Source organism: Bos indicus x Bos taurus, chromosome 19, assembly GCF_003369695.1.
Source record: "Bos indicus x Bos taurus breed Angus x Brahman F1 hybrid chromosome 19, Bos_hybrid_MaternalHap_v2.0, whole genome shotgun sequence".
Classification (NCBI taxonomy): domain Eukaryota; kingdom Metazoa; phylum Chordata; class Mammalia; order Artiodactyla; family Bovidae; genus Bos; species Bos indicus x Bos taurus.
In genome coordinates, this window is record NC_040094.1 from 22,878,515 (window position 1) to 22,897,344 (window position 18,830).

Consider the following 18,830-nt stretch of genomic DNA (forward strand, 5'->3'; position numbering starts at 1 on the left):
CCCCCCACCCCACAGCCTGCTCCTCAACCATTGCTTCCAGGAAGGAGTGAGTCAAGCTTGGGGAAGAGAAGGCAAATCTGTGCTGTCCCTGGAGGAGAACCCCCAGCCCACGGGGAGGAAGGAAAGATGAGCATCTCAAGGGAAGAGCCTCCCAACAGCTACCCATCTGCTAAGGCGCTTATGTCACCATGGAGACCAGTTGGCCATCTTTCATCCAATCAGAGCTCGATTTACCCAGACAAGTGTTGAGTCTGGAGTTCCTAAGACAGACAAGTATAAGGCTTTGGGGACAGGATCTGCACCGTCCCCCTTCTCCCACACACCTGCTGGGGGACGCACCTTGCACAGCATCCCCTACCTGCACCCTGTGGCATGTGACCCAGATAGAGGGCAGAGAACCTTAGAAAGCCAGCGAGGGGCCAGTTCTGAAGTTAACAGCTGGCAGTGCCCAGCATGGACCACGTGTCTGCAGCAGGTGAGCATGGTCAGCAATTATAATGGCACCTTACCAGCCAGTTACACAACCAGCTGAGGGATGCAGAACAAAGCTGGGGAGGGTGACCTTTTTTTTCTTCTGGCCCAGGCCAACCCCTCCTCCTCCAGGAAGCCTTCCCTGATGCCCTCTGGCTAGAATTTTTCTCTCCTTTCTCTCAACTTCCATGGCACTTGATCTGTGCTTTCCTTGTGGCCCAAGACAGGGTTTTTGAGGGCAGAAAGACAGTGCTTTGTCCATCTGGGTATGGCACGTGGTAGTTGCACAGCTGATAAATGCTAAATGTATGAATGCCTCTCTGTCTCCCATTGGAGGTGTTTAAGCCTTCACCTCCTCTCCTCTCTTGGGCTGTCAACTTTATCAAGCGCAGGCCTTTTTTTTTTTTTTTTGGCTGTGCTGGGTCTATGTTGCTGCACTTGGGCTTTCTCTGTGGCGATCGGGGGCTACTCTTCGTTGCAGTGATCAGGCTTCTCAAAGGTGGATCCTCTTGTTGTAGAGCATGGGCTCTAGGTGCTCGGGCTTCAGTAGTTGCCACACACCGGGGCTTTGCTGCTCTGAAGCATGTGGGATCTTCCCGGACCAGGGATCGAACCCAAGTACCCTGCATCACCAGGGAAGTCCCAAGCACAGGCTTTTGGTTCTTCTTTGTGATTTCAAGAGTCAGGCACATAGCCAGGCTGTAAGGCAGTGCCTCTTGAATGAAATGACTGGGATGGAGAGGTGAAGACCCCAGGAATGAGTGAAGCCTTGGAGGAGGTGGGTTTTATTCAGCTGGTGGGGGAGGAGGGGAAGCTGCTGGCCCCTCATGGGGTTGGAGGAAGACTCTCTTCCAAGGTAGCACCCAGGTTCCCTGGGGGAGCAGATCAAGAGTAGGTCAGGCCCCAGGGGACATAGGCACATCCCTGCCTCAGTGGGCTTCTTCCCCTCCCCCTCAGAGGTTACTGGGAGAACTGTGGCCCCACTGAGCTGCACCGGCTTGAGCAACTTGGGCTCAAGTAGGGAAAGAGGGTCTGTGCAGCCTTGGCAGCTCAGCCCTGTCTGTGCTGTGCAGAAGGGGGTGTGAATAGTGGAGCTCTGGTGGCTGATCCAGCTACCCTGCAGGGACCAGCAGAGTCCCAGGACCCTGCCTCCACCACCAGGGCACAGGGCAGTGCAGGGCCAGCCCCCAGCACACTGGAACGTCATCCCGATGGCGAGGGCCTTGCCAGACCTCTGTTCGTGGCCCAGCCTGGTCTGGGCAAGTGCTTACCTTCTCTGTACCCTTAGTTTCCTCAAATGGAAAATGAGGGTGCCAAGACATACTTCCTAAGGTCAGGGGAGCTGTGAAGGGTTAGCGTGGTACCTGTCGCCTAGTAAACTCAGTGAAGGGTCACCTTGTCGTGACCAGGTCTTGGTTACCTCTGTGGTGAAGCCCCTGCTTTTTCCAAAAGCACCACGGGCTCCGACGTTAACCCAAAGACCTGCGTGCTGGTTGAGATTCAGCTGGTGTATTCTAGATGCCAAGGGGCTGATTCTGGGCCCCCACCTACCTGCCCTGGGGGCCTCACCCAGCTCTTCCCCCCACCCAGCTCTGTCCCCCCTATCCCCTGAATCCAGAGAACCAGCCACCCTTCAGTGGTGGGGAGCCCCAGGGTCTTTGGAGGAGACCTGTCACTTGCCAGCTGAGTGTCCGTGACCTCAAGCAAGAATTTCACCTCCCTGAGCCCCAGTCCTCACAACTCTAAACGGTAACACCAACGTCACAAAAGTCACGAGGCTTCCACCTAAGCGGATATTTGAACGTCCTTTGCACGGGACTTGGCTTATGGTTGGCACTGCTGGTTTCCTTCCTCTGCCTAGTCAAGCTCTGGAGGGTGTGACATCCCAATGCCTCTGGCTTGTTTGGACCCTAATCATCTGGGGTTCAGGCCTTTTGCTAAATGAACACTGATCAACTTGAGGGTGGAGGAGAGCAGGTTCTTCCTTTGCTGTCCTGAGGCACCCGGCACACAGTGGCTCACTGCTCCTTTGTCAGTGGGCTTTCTCCACCGCTAGCAGCACAGCCCCTTTTGTGGCTTTTCTGGTGAAGGGCACCGGCCATGGTTAAAAACCACCGTGAAAGAAGCACCTCTTGCTGGACATTCGTGACCAGTGTCATCCTTGGATTTTTTCACTCAGGTCCCCAGAGAAAACCTGTAGTAGCCAATTCCTTCAGGGCTGCGAATGCCCAGGAAGCTGCCCAGCTAGGGGGTCTTCATTATTCTTTACACAGGAGGAGATTTGTGAGTGCCAGTCCATGCGGGTCTGGCCCGGTCCCTGAGTTGGCATCGCTGGAGGCGTCTGGGACCAGAGTTGGGGGAGGGAAAGCAGAGCTCCAGGGCAGTCCCAGTTCTTTGCCCGGGACAAGGGCAGCTGTTGATGGCTCCTGGCACTGCAGACCCCCTCTGGCTTCCCCTAGCCGCCGCCTCAAACAGCTCAGCCGCAGGGCGCCGCTGTCTGGTGGGGAAGGGGTTAACCTGGGCTCTAGTGGAGAAGGGACTGGCTGCTTTCGCCGCTTGTCAAACTTTATTTAGTAGGGGCTGAAGGGAGGGCCTCGGGGTGGGTGAGGAGGAGGCCCGGCCTGCCAAGAGTTAAAAGCGGGAGGTTGGGTGTTTTGGAGGGGGCAGCCTCCCGCGCCTCCTTTGAGTCACTTCCTCCGGTGGGGGCGGTGGGGGCGGGGGCTCCCCGGCGGCCTCGGGCGCTGCCTGCGCGGAGAGCTCGCGCTGGCAGCCCTCTCGCCTGGCCGGACCTGGCCGGACCGCAATCCAACCGAGCGTCTGCGGGGAGGGAGGACGCAGAGGGAGCGGAAAGGGGCGCCCCGCACCATGCGCTTCCCTGCGCGGCTCGAGTAACTGCGCCCGCCTGCCCGCCCTCCAGCGGCTCCGGACCCCTCGGCCGCCCGCGCCTCCCAGTCCCCGGAGACGAGCTGGCCCCGCAGGCTGGGTCGCCCGTCGTCGGGCCCGGCTCTGCCGCCACCACCGGCATGACCGACGTCCTGCCCCAGCCCGACTGCAGCCTGAAGGCAGTGTGCGAGCCCCTGGAGCGCTGCTGCCTGGATCCGCTGGAGGAGCCGGGGAGCAAGCGGCCCCCCAACACCGGCGCGCGGCTCTGGGGCCGTGTGCGCAGCAAGCTCCTCCGCCAAAAGGTGTGCGAGGGGGCCGGAGCGGGTGGACAGAGAGGGACTGAGGTCGGTGGGGGGGTGCTGGGCCCCTGGGCATCCCCTTTTGGGAGCTCATTGCGCCTCCTGCCTGCCCATGGGGTCCTAGGACAGAGGCTGGGGTGAGCTGTGGGTTGGCTCTCAACGGCCTCAATATGAGTAATGCTGTTGCTACCCACACCCCTACTTTCTCTGCATCTATCCCTGTCTTAGGAAAAGGGGAATGCCTGGCTCCTTTCTGAGTCTCTGTGGGCTCAGAAATACGAACTGACAGAGGCGAGGGGCCCCTGAGTCTCAGTTTCCTCTCCTGCGCCCAGCCCAGCCCCAATCCCCTGTGTCCAGAATGCAGTTGGCCGCACCTTTGCTGAGAGGCAACCTCAGAAACACCTCAGTGCCACTGGCCAATGTGAGGTTTCTTTGTGTGAGGTTGTGGGGAGGTCGTGGTGCTGCCGGGTCTGGGGGCTCTAGGCTGCCTCTTCAGGGACCACCCAGAGGCCTGCTGGCCCAGTGCCAGCCAGGCACCAGGCAACTCAATCAGTGTGCCAGGGGTTTCCTGACCCAGCGGGCAGCTCAGACCAAGCCAGGGCAGACTGCCCGTCCTGCCTGTCGCCCCAGACCTTGGGTGGGGATGAAAATCTGAGATAGAAGCTGACTGTCCTGCAGCTGGGCAGGCTGCCGCGGGGCTGGCTTTGGGCCCTGGCATGGGGCATCTGAGCAAGAGCCAGACCAGTGCCAAGCACAGTGAAGCGCTTGATAACTGTAGACCAAATCAGGTACCTCAGCAAGTGTTGCAGGGTGCCTGCCCTTCAAGGTAGTGATAAAGGAGGCTTGGGCTGGTCTGTGTGACTTGGTGGAGATTTGCACATCCTCCTATAGCTCCAAGAGGGACCCCCTGGCCAGATTCTCACTGCCAGGCAGCATAGAGGCTCCTGGCACCCGTAAGAAAAAGTGATCTTGGGGCCTGTTGGCTCCTTGTCTAGTTTCATCCCCTGCCAGTGGGGTATACGTGACCTCCCAGAGGTGACATCAGTCCTGGAAAGTGCTGGGCAGCAACTTGAGCTGGCCTGCAACTGGCCCCTGTGTCACCTTCAGCCTCTCCAGGGACCAGACTTGCAGAGCCCTGCTGGCCTCAGCGGCTCCCAGAGCCCCTCTGTGCTGAGACAGCTGTCTGTGCCCGGCAGCTCGGAGCCATCCCCTGCCTGGACCCCCTTCTCACCCCCTGCTGAGGCCAGCAGACACCAGCCCTAAGCTCGTTGTCCATTTCCAGACCTAGAGCTTGGCAAGAAAGGGATCCTGCAGTTTCCTGGCCCAGTGCCAGCCAGAGGCTTTCTGGTTTACCTGCCCTTTTTTTTTTGCGGGGGGTGGGGAGGAGGCGGGGAGAGGGCTGGCAGGTAGGGGGCAGTTTGTCAACCTAAAAACTCCAGACTTTGAGTTCTTCCCTTGTGCAGTAGTGAATAACAAAATGAAAAAGTCACTTGAGGAATTTTTCAGCCAGCTTCGCCTCTTTTGGTATCTGATAGCTCCTTGGGCAAAGGGTGGCGGGCCAACCAAACTGGGCTGCCAAGCTGATCAGCGTCCGCACAACTGCAGGGTGGCTGTGGCTCTGGGATGCTCCGTGGGGCAGATGACTCAGTCCCCTAGCCCCTGCTGTGCGACACAGTATGTCAGTATCACGGACACAAGGGTCTGTGCCGTGGGTGACAGAGGGGCATCCATTCACCCTGCTGTGCCTGGGGCTGGTAGATGAGCAGGCAGACTTGTGGAACCAGACCTGCTGCCCACCTCCTTTCTTTTCCCAGCTGCATTAACCTATTTTTTTTTTTTTTTTTTCAGTGCAGTAGGCTCACTGCCAGATGAGGGGGCTGGACTCAGACAGCAGCTTAGGTGGTTGGGGGAAGGGAGCCAGGTACTGCCCAGCCTGGCAGGAGGGGTCTCCTCATTAACTCCTCATCCAGCTTTTTTGCCACAAGGATGTGATGCTGTGGATGCCAGAGACACCTGTGGCCCTCCTGCTGCCTCTTAACTAAAAGATTCAGGAAGGCTGGAGGGGGGTGCAAGTGACTCATCTGGGGACCCAGTGCTGGGGCTGAAGAATCTGTTTGAATGGGAAAAGCCCAGTGTTATCAACCTGTAGAGCCTCTGGCCCCAGGAGTCCGCAATTGCTGGAAGAGGGGTGGCAGGAGCCACTGGCAGACTCTCCTTTGGGTCCTGGGTGGGGGCTGTGGTTGGGGTTGTGCTTATCCCGGAGGGTAAGGCTCCTGGGGCTGGAGCTTTACACTAGGCTCTTACTTGGCAGTCGGCTTGTTGTGCAAGCGCTTAGCAGAGGAGACACGTGGCATTTGAGTTTGTGGGTTCTGCCAGTGCTCTCTGCGTTTAACTTCACATTTCTACTTTCCTTTTCCTTTTTTTTTTTTCCCCCTTGGCTTTAAATCACGCTCAGGGAGACCAGGCTCAGTGCCTGATCTTTCTCCCATTCTGCTTCTTTCTAGATCCTTAGATTGCACTTTGGAGGGAGAAGGGCTGAAAGAGGAATCCCATCCTGTCCCCAGAAGTGTCCACAGGTTTTAATGGGGTCACTTGTGGGAGCCAGAGAGGCTAGTAGAGCCCCACGGAGGCAGTGGCCAGGCCAGAGCTTTTTGTCTCAGGAGTGGGGGGTGTGGGTGGGCAGGAATCCACGCCCCTGCTGTCGCCCTGCAGCCCAAGTGGAGACGTCGAGACCCACACCAGGCCAGATACTGGCTGGAGGTGGAGGCTTCGGCTGAACTAGGAGGGTCCAGGGGAGTGGGGGAGAACTGAGGATGGTTCCTGATGACCCTACCTCTGCTTCAGGGGTCTGGGAATTACCCACTCCGAAGAGCGTCTCTCGGGAAGGCAGAGGCCAGCAAGGTGAACTGAGATGTTTCCTGCTGAGCTCCGGGATAGGGCCACCTGCTCTAAGATGGGGTTTGCTCCCCTCTATTGCTCAGGAGGGTCAGAGGTGCTACCCAAGAAAGGATGGAGGGGGTGCGGTTTGGCCCGCTCATCTGGGGAAGCTTAGGGTTCAAGAAGGTCCCTTTCTTCATCATCTTGAAGGCATCCACTGGTCAGCTCCTGGCACCTCCCAGAGTCTGTCATTTAACCTGACAGTTCCCTTACAGGTAGCATCAGGTATGCAAGCCACGTGCATGTCCCCAAGGTTCAGTCTGCCATTTACTGGCTGTTCCAGGCACGGAGAGTACAAGGGTGTTGGGGTAGAGAGATGTCTCAGGCTCATTTACTCTTACTCCATCATCATTTCCTTCAGCGTCTGGCTGTGGGCATCAAAAAAGATCCTAAAACCTTAGGCAACAAGATATCTCTCCTGCCCCGGCTGCCCACCTCCCTGCCCCCTTGCCCCCATCTGGCACCCACCCCACACACCTTATCTGCTGGACGGAAGGGACCTGCGTCCTGTCTTCACCATTCACACGCCCACTCACACCCCTGTAGTCATCCCTCGGCTGCAGGAAAGGGGCAGTAACACTTCTCTTGAGGGCTGGAGACCCCCATGGGCAGCCCATTTCCTCCCTGTCCGGGCCTCTGTGTGGGCCCAGGATGGTGTCCACCCTGGCTGGTTTGGGGGCCTGAAGGGCAGAGTAGAGAGATCTTCCTGTGCTCCTGCAGCCATTATATTAACACATATTCCCCAGAGGGAGAAGATCTTACTCCTGGGGCCTCACAGGTGGTCTCCGGACCCCTACTGCTCCCACTTCTCCCTGAAGCTGGCTCCCAAGAGGCCTGTTTGATTCCACAGAGCAGGAGTCCTCCACTCAGAGAATCTGATGACAATTATGGAGCCCTGCCTAGGCCCAAAGCCAGATGCATGCACAAACTCTCTGCTGTTTCGGGCTTCCCTGGTGGCTCAGATGGTGAAGAATCTGCCTGCAGTGCAAGAGATCAGGGTTTGATCCCTGGGTCAGGAAGAACCCCCGGAGAAGGAAATGGCAGCCCACTCCAGTGTTCTTGCCTGGAAAATCCCATGGACGGAGGAGCCTAGTGGGCTACAGTCCAGGGGGTCACACAGAGTCGGACACGACTGAACGACTCCCACTATCCTGTGCTGTTTCTGAGGTCACAGATCCCTTCACAGAGGAGGAGCCCCTGCTCTTAGTGCACTTGGCAAGCTGCTGTCTCTTGGCTCCTGGGGAGGTTAGAAGGGGCGCCAGCCCTCTCCAGCATCTCCACAGTCCGCAGGTGGCTTGGCCAGGCAGCCATGCCGGGCTTGGTGCCCCTGGCTTTTGAATGGCTTCAGCCCAGCAGGAGCTGAGTCTGCCAGTGCTGCCCAAGCCCAGTAGTGCAGAACTAGCCAGAGGTCGCGAAGCCCCAGGAGAGCAGATATTTTGGGAAGAGCCCAGAAACTTCTGCAGGTGTCCATTTGGGGGAGTTGCCAGGTGCGGGTCAGGGCACACAAGTCTGGCCAGGCCCAGTCCTCTGCTGAGTGGCCTTGCCGTCTGCCCAGATTATCGGGAGCTAATCAGCAGGTGCTGTTTGGGCTTCCTTTTCCCTATCAAATCTCACTGGGAGTTGTGTTCTGATGTCTTCTTAGCACCCAAAGGAACACACATCCCCATATCTGGAGCCTCCTGCCCCAATCCCCAGGAGAAAGCCAGAGTCAGCCTGGATCCTAGTGAGCCTTAGACTAAGGCCCCATTTTCCCTGCCCCCCCCACCCCCAAAGGTGGGCATAGAGAGGTGGGAAGTGACCGTGGAGTGCTAGGGGAACTCTGCTGCAGAGAGGCCAGGAGGCCCCCTAGTCCCTCAGCGCTCAGTCGTGTCCAGCCCTTTGCAACCCCATGGACTATAGCCTGCCAGGCTCCTCTGTCCCTGGGATTTTCCAGGCGAGAGCACTGGAGTGGGTTGCCATTGCCTTCTCCAGGGAGCCCCACAGTGGTTTCCCTGATTCTGCTTTGGCTAAGAGAACGTGGGACTCATGCCTGAGCCAGAAGCTGGACCCCCTCTCTGCTGAACGGTGACCAGAGCCAGGGTCCCATGGCAGCTACAGCTCCTCTTCCCCTTGAATGCCTGAGTGTCCCCTCTGTGCTCTGGCCCCCTCCTTGGAGCACCCCCACCTCCAATCCAGGAGGCCAGAAGAAAGAAAGGCATTGGGCCACTGGGAGTCACGAGGCCTTGTTTTTCTAATCCTGAGTCTACTGTCTTAAGTTGCTGTGTGACCTTGGGCAAATCTCTTCACCTCTCTGGTTCTCTGGCCTCAGTATAAGAAGGATCTGAACAGGATGATCTCCTAGATCCAGTTCATATGATGATTTTGGCCACGTCTCAAGATTCCTACGCCTAAGCCTTAAAACTCTCAACACGCTGGGAAAGTCTGGGTGGAAGAGGTCACAGGGCTACCCCTGGGCCACAGCCAGCCATTCACTGACCACAGGAGGAGAGAGGTGAGCAGGAGTGTGGGGCTTCTCAACCCCTGTCCCGAAGGACCCCTGGCTTAAGGACATTGCTTTCTCCAGCCTATATACCCCGATTCATTCATTTGGCCTTGGAATACTGATGGGGCACCCTCATGTGCTGGGCACTGCAGAGGCGGCCCAGGGCAGAGAGGCCTTACTCTCATGGAATTTTCTGTCCATAGGATTAGTCAGGCAATAGATGAGATCATTTCATGCTGCACAAGTACTGTGAGGAAGATAAAATTGGGTAACAGATCAGAGAGCAAAGCGGAGGGGAGAGGCCTCACTTGAAAAAATAATTTTGAACTAAGACTTAAATGACACAGATTCTTGAAAGATCTGGGAAGGGTGCCTTCCAGGCAGAGGTGAAAACCCTGAACTGGGGCAACCATGGTGTGTTTGGAGGCAGAGAGAGGCTGCATGGAGCATAGAAATGACCTTGGACAGAGTGGGCAGCGGCCTCGGAGGAGCTGGGCTTTTAATCTAAGTGTGGTGGGAAGCCACTGGGGAGGTTAAGCCCAATTTTAGTGATGCAGACACGTTTTGAGCATGTACTGAGTTCCAGACATCATTCTTATCTCTCGATGTGATAATTCCCAAGATGCTGATAGGCTTAGAGGGTGACATGATGAGGTCCCATGAGTGGCTTAGTGCAGGAAGTGCTTTCACCGCTCATGCCCCTGTGCAACCCAGGGCTCACTTGAGTTTTCGGCCGTTTCTTCATTGTCCTGGTTGGTCACAGAGCCCCATCGGGATCAAGGCTGTGTGCCCTGGGTGGGGAGCTTCCGGAGGTGTGGAGCCCCACCTCGCAAGCTGAGCCTGCAAGTGGGGAGGACCTGGGGAGAATCCACCAAGGGGCCCCTCAGAGTGGGCACAGGCTGGGGGATTGCTGTGCCTCGTTCCCACCAGCAGGCTCTGTGCCCAGACAGTGTTCATGGAGGGGCAGAGAGGATGAGGTCAGTTTCAGAGGAGGACTTTTCGTAATTCTTACCAAACCGCTCCAAGTCCAGAGGCAGGCCCCTGAGCCCACAGCAGTCCCAGAAGCCCTTGTCCTCTCTGTGGCCGCAGCGTGACACTCCCCGGATGTACCTCGGGGAGCCTCTTGCTTGGGACTCTGACCTCTAAGGTGGCCCCTTCCCTTTGGAGACAGAGCTGCTGGGGGCTGCCTCTGTGTTTCCTTAGCCCTGTGTGTGCATGTTCAGTTGCTTCAGTCGTGTCCTTACTCTTGTGACCCCCTGGACTGTAGCCCCCCAGGCTCCTCTGTCCATGGGATTCTCCAGGCAAGAATACTGGAGTAGGTTGCCATACTCTCCTCCAGGGGATCTTCCCAGCCCAGGGATGGGACTCTTATCTCTTATGTTTTCTGCATTGGCAGGCGGGTTCTTGACTACTAGTGCCCCCTGGGAAGCCCTGATTTAGCCCTGACCAGTTCCTTTTCCTAAGAGTGACCCAGCTGGTGTCCCTGAGCTGGGGCGGGGCAGCTTCCTGGCTGTTGGTTACAGGCCTCATTCTGGAGTGAAGTCTGCAGGCAGGGCGGGCATTGGAGGCCGGGGCCCCAAGGCTCGGGGAGAGATGTGCCCACTCCAAGTTTCAGCCTGAGGGCTCGATGGCAGCGCAGGGCAGGCTGAGCCCTGAAACGCGGGTCACCATGGGTGCTAACCTGGCTTCAATAAAAGCCACATTCAGAGCTGCCGACCCCTTCATACGTGGGCCTCTGGGAACTTCAAAGTTCTGGGGGGAGGGGAGGCGAGCAGAGGCCAAGTGGCCTCATGCCAGTGCCACAAGCCGTCAGTAGCTCACCCTGCAGGGCGGGGCCGGGGGGCAGGGGGACACAGCTTGCTTGGCCTTATGGTGGGGGGCCTGGCCTCTGGGAAAACGGTGAGTTTACTGAGCCTGACCCTGGTCTCCCCCTAACACAGCAGGGTGCAGGCCCGACGCCCCCCTCCTGCTCCGCCCTGCCTCTCTGCAAGTGTCTCTCGAATGGCCACGTTGACAGAAGCTCCAGTGCCCTCCCGGGGGGTGAGGGGGCAGGGAGGCAGGCTCTTTGCAGCGCCATTGTTCGGCCCGTTGCCAGCCCATGCCGCTCACGCTTGTGGTCTGCCCCAATGACAGGCTGGCTTCAGTGTCCCAGGAGGACCAGCCCAGAGCGTGTGGATGCACTTTGGGGAGGGCAGGGGAAGGCCAGCCAGGACCGCCACCGTGGCCACTGACCGGGAGCCCCGGGAAGTGTACGCCCATCAGACAACACACCTGGCTCAGGGCCTGGTCTTCACGACCCAGCGCTCAGCCTCCGTTCCCCAAGACACAGCCACACACCTCTGCCTTCTGTGTGTTAAGTTGTTTATTCATTTTGACTGCACTGGGTTTTCGTTGCTGCGTGTGGGCCTTCTTAGGTGTGGTGAGCGGGGGCTACTCTGTATTGCGCCGCATCAGCGTCTCGTGGTGGCTTCTCTTGACGTGGAGCACGGCTCTAGGTGTGCGGGCTCAGTGTTGTGGCACGTGGCCTTCCTTGTCCCATGGTGTGTGTGGAACCTTCCTGGACCAGGATCGAACCCGTGTCCCCTGCATTGGCAGGCGGATTCTTAACCCCTGGATCGCCAGGGAAAGTCCCGCCTCTGCTTTCTATTCAGTGTCCCGTTCACCTGTGAGGGTGACAGCTTTGGCCATGCTGGGTCACTGCACTTAATTTTCAGTAGCCCTAAAAACAACTCTGGGCTTCGAGTGAAGTCCACGCCACCGCCCAGGACAGGGCCCGGATGCCAGGCCCTGGGTGCAGAGGGCAGAGCATGTGCTCAGTGAAAGAAAGGGTGGGAGAGGGCCCAGGGAGGCGGGCTCCTCAGGACTTGTGGGGCTTGTGCTGGGGAGATGACAGTGATACGCTGAGGGAAGGGGCTCAGCGCCACGGGGCTGTAGGCAGGGAGGTGGGGGCCCCTGTCACCTGCAAGCCCCCCACGTAAGCTGCCAAAGTAACCACCGCTGCTCTGCGCCCCCCTCTGCTGGGATGGCAGCTGCCAGTTCTGACGGCTCACCGCCCCCCTCCCCTGCCCCCTCCTCGTGGATTAAAGGCGCCCACGTGAGGCCCGGGATAGGAGTGGGGGAAGGGGCGGCAGCAGAAATCACCAGGAGAGGGTTGAGCGAGCTGCGTGGTGGAGGGAGTGTGGGATGGTGGGGGGACAGTGCCCACTGTCAGAAGGACTCTGACTCGAGGGAGCAGGAACGGGGCCCCCAAATTCACTGATGCCTCCCAGGCACTGGGAGATGGCCGTGAACAGCCCTCGAGCCAGAGAGAGGGAGGGCTTTGGGGGTCTCCTGTCCCAGGTTGGGGAGAAACGGGCAGGAGGAAGGGCTTAACCCCTGAGGGCATTTCTGAAATGAAGGTGGCACCCACCACCCGGAGGGGGTTTGGGTGCCCACAGGGCAGCCTCCTCTGAGCCCCCTGCCAGTCTGGGGAGCCCATTTCCTGTCCTGAACGTGAGGCTGCTGACGCCAAGAGGGGAAGGTGGCCTCCCAGCCACCTGCCGGTTCTCTGGGAGACTCTGTAGACACCTTGCCTGGGATGCGGCCTTCCCTTGGGGGATGGCGGTTCTTTGGGGGATATCAGTCCCAGAGGGCAGCAGGTTCTCCTTGGGAGAGGTCTGAACATGCAGCCAAGACCTCACCAGGTCTAAAGGCAAAGGCAGAAAGGACATGGTTGAGCCGCTCCCAGAGACTGTGTTCGGCCACTCATTGGTAACGTTCTCCAGGATGTTCTGGGACCTGCTTCTGTCTCCTGCCTGTGCTCCCTGGGGGTGGGCCCGTGGCATTTTTGTGACCTGTGTGGTGAAGGAGGCGCTCTTTGATGGGGGATCTCCCCAGCCTGTCTCGTTCCCGCAGGTGATCTAGTGTCCCCCTGGTACCTGGTCCCCAGGTGAGGGGACGGCACCTATCTGCTGGGACTGGATGGTGAGCCATCGATGTTCCTATCCACTGACATCCAGGAGGCTGGCTCCTCCGCCCCCAGCACTAATCTAATCAGGAAATAGCAAAGTCCACTTTTCCCAGGGGTTATAAATAACCACAGCAGTTCAGACAGCATCATTTCTCTGGAAAATGTGCCATGTCCGTCTCTACTCTGCACCCTCCCTTCTCTGTATTTAAATGACATCCTGAAATAGACTTGATTTCTGGAGTTGTGCTGGCCTCCCAGGAGACAGGGCTGCGTTGTCGGGGCGCTGAGGGGCTGGGTCGCCCTCCCCACCGCGGGTGCCAGGGCCGCACCTGCAGAGGGAAGTCTGGAATAGGGTGGTGATGGGACTCACGGCGAAACGTGACGGTGCCACCTTACCCAGACCTGGCCTGGGACAGACTGCAGCAACAGCAAACGGTCCAGGGGACAGGGTGGTAGTGTGGCAGGGAGGCAGAGGGGAGTGAGCATCCCTGAGGCCTGGAGTTAACCTGAGAGGGCTCTCGGGAAGAAACAGGGCTGGGACTAAGCCTTCGCATCAGGCTTGCGAAGGTCCTGTCTCAGATGCTTCCAGGAACACATGGGGTTGCTACTTGGCATTTGGAACAGAAGCGAGGGGGAGGGAAGGAATGAAAGAATCGTACTGGAGACGACCTGCCAGCCCCCAGGTCAGCCTGTGGTGCCAGACGGTGGAGGCCTCATGTCTCCCTTCCAGATAAACACTGATCACAGCAGCTGCCAGAGGCGAAGGCGCCAGGCTGGGTGCTGTACATGAGACCTTGCAGGTCTAGCCAAGCTGAGTCAGGGAGACTTGAATTTGCACGCCAGCTCTCACTTCCTAGACATGTGGCAGTGGGCATACTCCTCATTCTTTTAAAGCCTCAGTGTTCTCATCTGTAGAATGGAAACAGCTAGGAGGACTTGTACCTCATGGGCCTGATGATTGAGCAAGATGCTGTAAGTAAGGGGTTTGTCCTGGAGCCAGACTTACAGGAAATGCTTACAACATATCCGGTCAGTGTTACTGTTTTCCATAGCAACACTGAGGCAGGTGTGGACACCCTGCCCCACCGTGGGGAAACTGAGGTTCCAGTTAAGTGACCTGCCCAGATTCGCACAGTTGAGTAGAAGAGTGGACATTTTGACCCAGATCAGTCTTATTCTCAGTCCTTGCACTTTCCCCGCCTGGGCTGTGTCCTCATGCCACTTCAGGTCCAACCCCGGGGGAGCTAGGGCAGGGGAGGGGCCCTAGGGGCCAGGACCACGGAATTGACTTGAGGTTTACGCTGATGCCAGGAGAGACCTACATGAGAAGGGGGTGGTTGTTCCAGAGTGTGTCCCCCAAGGGCAGCAGCCGCCTCCGCCGGCAGAGGGCAGTGGAGATCTCTCTGCTCCAGGTGGTCACTGATGGAGGACAGGGCTGGGGATGCCCTGAGGCTCTGTGTCCAAGACCTGGCATTCTGGAGGCGACAAAGAAGCTGTCAGGGGCAGCCCGTGCCACAGGCTGTGGGACATAAAGGTTAGGGGAGGGAGGTTCCAGGGGCCTTCCAGAATAGAGGGCTGGGGCAGCAGCCAGCCAGTGAGCCCCGCACTCTTCCTTTGCATGTTTGAGGAGATGCTCGGTCCTCTCCACACGGCTCTCCGTCTGTCCTGTTCTCCACTTCCTCCCTTCTCCGGGCAGGGGACTGCCAGCCGGAGGCAGGGCCTGGGCTCAGATGCAGGCCCCCAGACCCCATTGCAGGCTTAGGTGCCCCCATCCCCAGCAGGTATGTGGTGATAGAAGATGGGGAGAAGACTTACCAATACCTCGAGCTGTTAGAAGCCCCAGGGCCCAGGCCACGCTGGGCGGACCCAGACTCTAGTGAGGGGACTGTTAGAACAGAAGTGTTCAGACTATGCTATATAGGCCCTGGGGGTGGGAGTCATCCAGGGGTACGAGGGCAGGAGCATTCTAAGAGAATCAGCTTGCAGATCCTCAGCTCCCGTAAGTGCTGCTGCCCCAAAAGTGACTCACCAGCGAATGGCCTTACCCCACCCCTTGCTCTGCAGAGGAGCCCAAGGCCCCCTGGAGACCCCTGCCCAGGGCTCCCAGGGCCCCTCGGTGACAACAGGGGGGCCCCTTAAAATGTTGATGTGGGAGTTGAGAAGGTAAAAGACTCAAAAGGCTGGGTTTCTGATCCTTTCACAAATCACGTAATTTCCGGTTTTTTGTTTCCACCAAAGTGGCAGAATTGTCAGCTGAGAGACCATTTAAAATAAATATTGATAATATGCAATTTAAAGCAAACACCGAGGAAAGAGGTTAAAGAAATGCAAACATTGCTATAATGAAACTATTTTCAAAAACGAAAGGAAAAAAAGGACTTCCCTGGTGGTCCAGAAATGAAGACTGTGCTTCCACTGCAGGAAGGGGGCGTTCAGTCCCTGGTCTGGGAACTAGGATCCTGCATGCTGTACAATGCGGCCACAAAAAACCCAAAAAACTATTTTGAGCCCCATCTGTTTTATGTGAGCAGATGTTTCATCTTTTACATCTTAAAAAACCAAACCAAAAAAATAAAAGTATTGAACTGAAACCCCATTTCACCCTAGTAAAAAATAATATGCATGTACATACACGAACTAAAACAGAAAAAGCACTCTACCCAATCTCATTAAGAGATGTAGCTCCACCAAAATGGTACTTTGCTGCTGAATGTTTATTAAAATTTTGAATATGTTGGTTAAATTTTTTATTACATACTGCTGATCATTGTAATAGTGAATCCAGAATATGTTTTGAACATTTGGAGCCTTGTGGTTTCAGGAAATTTCTCGTTTGTATTTACACAGATGTTTTCGTTGAAGCAAAATATAATAGGGTGAAGAATAAAAGACTTTAAAAAAGAAAAACACAAACGAGGGCATAATTCTTTGGGTGAAATAGACTAGAAACACAAAATCAAGGAGAAAAAGGAATGTTACAGGTTTCTACGAGGGAAAGAGAACTTGTTTATGTGTTTTTTAAATGGATGATGGTGAGTATCAAATCACTATGGCTTTTGGATTCCACTGAATACATTTAAGAGAATGATGTAACAGTTTTGTTTCAAGATGTAAATATTTACATTATTCTGGAAATTATGTTCTTTGCAGCTATTTAAACTTGATTTGGAAATATTCAGATGTTGACTTAAAAATGTGCCAGGGTGTACATTGTTTTTCCAAGTCAGTTTATGGATGGACAAGGAAAAACATTCGAAGGCCCCTGAGCCAGAGGAACGAGCCCTGTTTGGTCACCTGCGAGGGATACCTCTGGGCCTCCCCTGCCATCTCCACCTCCCTGGGGCTCCTGCCCAGTTTGGGGGCCCCCTCTACAGCGTGTTTGCTTCCTGGGAGACCAGCCACTTACCTGTTATCTAAATGAGTCTTCACAATAATCCAGCAAGGCAGGGTCTTTACTGGCAATGAACAGACCAAACAAATGAGGCTTAGCAAGGTAGAAACTTCCCAAGGTCACCCGGCCAGAAGTGGCTGAGCTGGGGTTCAGACCCAGGGCTCTTCTTTACTTCTGCGTGGCACCGCCTCCTGTTTACCACCTCCAGGTACATGGGCTGTGCCCGCAGCGTTCCTGACCCCAATACAGGCAGTTGAGCAAGTTTCTGATAGACTGTGAGCCTTAGTTTGTGCATCCGTGAAATGGGGTGATAGTACACCTCTCCCAGGGCAGGGTCAGGAGTGAATGAGAGGTGATGGGTGAATGCGTCTAAGAGCGCACCCCACCTCCTTCCCAGAGTTGGGGGAATCCTTCACTAACGGGCAGGAAGGACCTGGGGCGTGGAGCCTCTGAAGGACTGATGTCAAGATGAGCATCAGCCCCCAGTTCCATCTTCCTGAACTTTTAGCCAACGTCTGAGCCTGAGGAGCAGGGAGGTGCTCTGGTTTGGTCTCTGCTGTTACCTCTCTCTCTTTCTCACCTTCTCTTTCTTTCTCTGCAGCTGGATCCACAAACTGTAGAAACCAAGAACTGGCACACCGATGTGATTGAGATGAATGGGGTGAGTCGGGCGAGACTGGAAGTGTCTGCACAGTGGGTGGGCGGCCGAGCCTCTGGCTGGTGCCCTGGGGTGCTGTCCCTCCCCCCTCTCCTCTACCTGCACCCTTCCCATTCCCACCCTGTGAGTGTTTCAGGGAGCCCCCGGGTGCAGTCCTGGGGGGCCCCTGTGTTGGGGGGCACTCCTTGGGCACTCATGCCCTGGGGGGTTGTGCCTGCCTTGCCCCCAACCAGATCAAAGTGGAATTCTCCATGAAATTCACTAGCCGAGACATGAGCCTGAAGAGGACCCCCTCCAAAAAGCAGAGCGGCGTCTTCGGTGTGAAGATCAGCGTGGTGACCAAGTAGGTGCTGCGTCTGGGGTCCCTGCCAGCCCCGCTCTCCAGGGCCCCCGCCTTCCAGGCCCCCCACCCATGTCTGGCACACCAGCAGTCACCCTCCAGTTCAGTAGTCACAACGGCCACTTGGATGGGCAAAAGTGGCCAGCAGAAGTGTGTTCCCTGCCTCACACAGTGCTTTAGAAATAAATGAGCCAGCACTTAAAGACACTGGGAGGTTGCACGTGAAAACCCCAGATTCTCAGCATCCTGTAATAAGTGGGGAGATATGACAGATGTACATCTGTGTCTTGGTGTGGCAGCGGCCGGCTGGAATCCAGAAGTGGCTGCCCCCCAGGAGAAGGCATCCTTCAGCCCCCTCCCCTCCCTTTGTCTTCAGGGTCTGGCCCACCCTGCTCTGTAGGTGACCCACTGGGTCCCCCTTAGTATTTAAATATGAACCCTCTGTTCTGAGGAAAGCTCTTACTTCAGGCTTTGATCTCCTAAAACTTCCTGCCTTTGCCCCTGCTGTCCCTCAGCACCCAGGCCTGGGGTGGGCGGTGGCGGCGGGTGGTGGGTGGCAGCATGGCCTCTTTCTCAGCCCTTTCCTTGTCCCCCATCTCCTGATACCAGAGGCCAAAACGCTCCAAGGCCACGGTTTGCAGAGAGGGAGGGGCTGCATGCAGGGATCACTGGGGGCCCCCTTCCCCTCCCTCCCCTCACATCCTTACCCCACCCCCACCCCCAGGCGGGAGCGCTCCAAGGTGCCCTACATCGTGCGGCAGTGTGTGGAGGAGGTGGAGAAGCGGGGCATCGAGGAAGTTGGCATCTACCGGATATCAGGGGTGGCCACAGACATCCAGGCGCTGAAGGCCGTCTTTGATGCCAGTGAGTCTGGGAGGCCCAGCCCGGTGGTTGTGGGGAGGGGGCGCTCCGGCAGGTTCCTAGAGCTGGTGGGAGAGCGTAACGAAAGCAGGAGGCTTCTCCATGGAAAGACCCTGACTAGCCGATGGCAGAGGAGCCTTGGACTGTACACTCTGGCCCGGCATGGCATGGGGTGGACCATTGCTGAGTCCTTGTGACATGGGCCTGCCCTGCATTTTCTCATGTAATCCGTTGCCCTCCAGTCTTGCCTCCGTTGCTACAGATAAGGAAGCAGAGCCTCAGAAAGGCCAAGTACCTTGCTCAGGATTACTCAGTTCATAAGCTTTGAGCCTGATTTAAACTCGGATCTTGCTGACTCCAGAGTCTGTGTTCCTGGCTTTGTTGCTGGCCTCCCAGGCTGCAGGGAAACTAAAGAGCTTTCAGCCGGGCTGGCTGGCTCTGGCACCCCCACCTTCTGCGGTTCCCCAGTGCCCTTTGGGAGAGGCGCTGCTACCTTTCACTTTGACTGAGCCCCTCGGTGGGAGGGCCTGACCTTTCTGGTTCTTTCCCCCATCTTGCC

At 56.9% G+C, this 18,830-nt stretch overlaps 1 protein-coding gene across 6 annotated transcripts in view; it reads left to right on the plus strand.

Annotated features, from left to right (window-relative positions):
* Window positions 1-18,830, plus strand: part of ABR (ABR, RhoGEF and GTPase activating protein) — a 187,977-nt gene that overhangs the window by 161,822 nt on the left and 7,325 nt on the right. For 5 of the 6 annotated variants that reach the window (XM_027518042.1, XM_027518046.1, XM_027518043.1 and 2 more), the window contains 3 exons: window positions 17,014-17,073; window positions 17,304-17,413; window positions 18,135-18,274. In XM_027518042.1, coding sequence (XP_027373843.1) covers window positions 17,014-17,073; window positions 17,304-17,413; window positions 18,135-18,274 — 310 coding nt within the window. Of the gene's footprint in view, window positions 1-3,192; window positions 3,657-17,013; window positions 17,074-17,303; window positions 17,414-18,134; window positions 18,275-18,830 lie in introns of those variants that run through there. The other variant, XM_027518048.1, reaches the window with a different exon arrangement.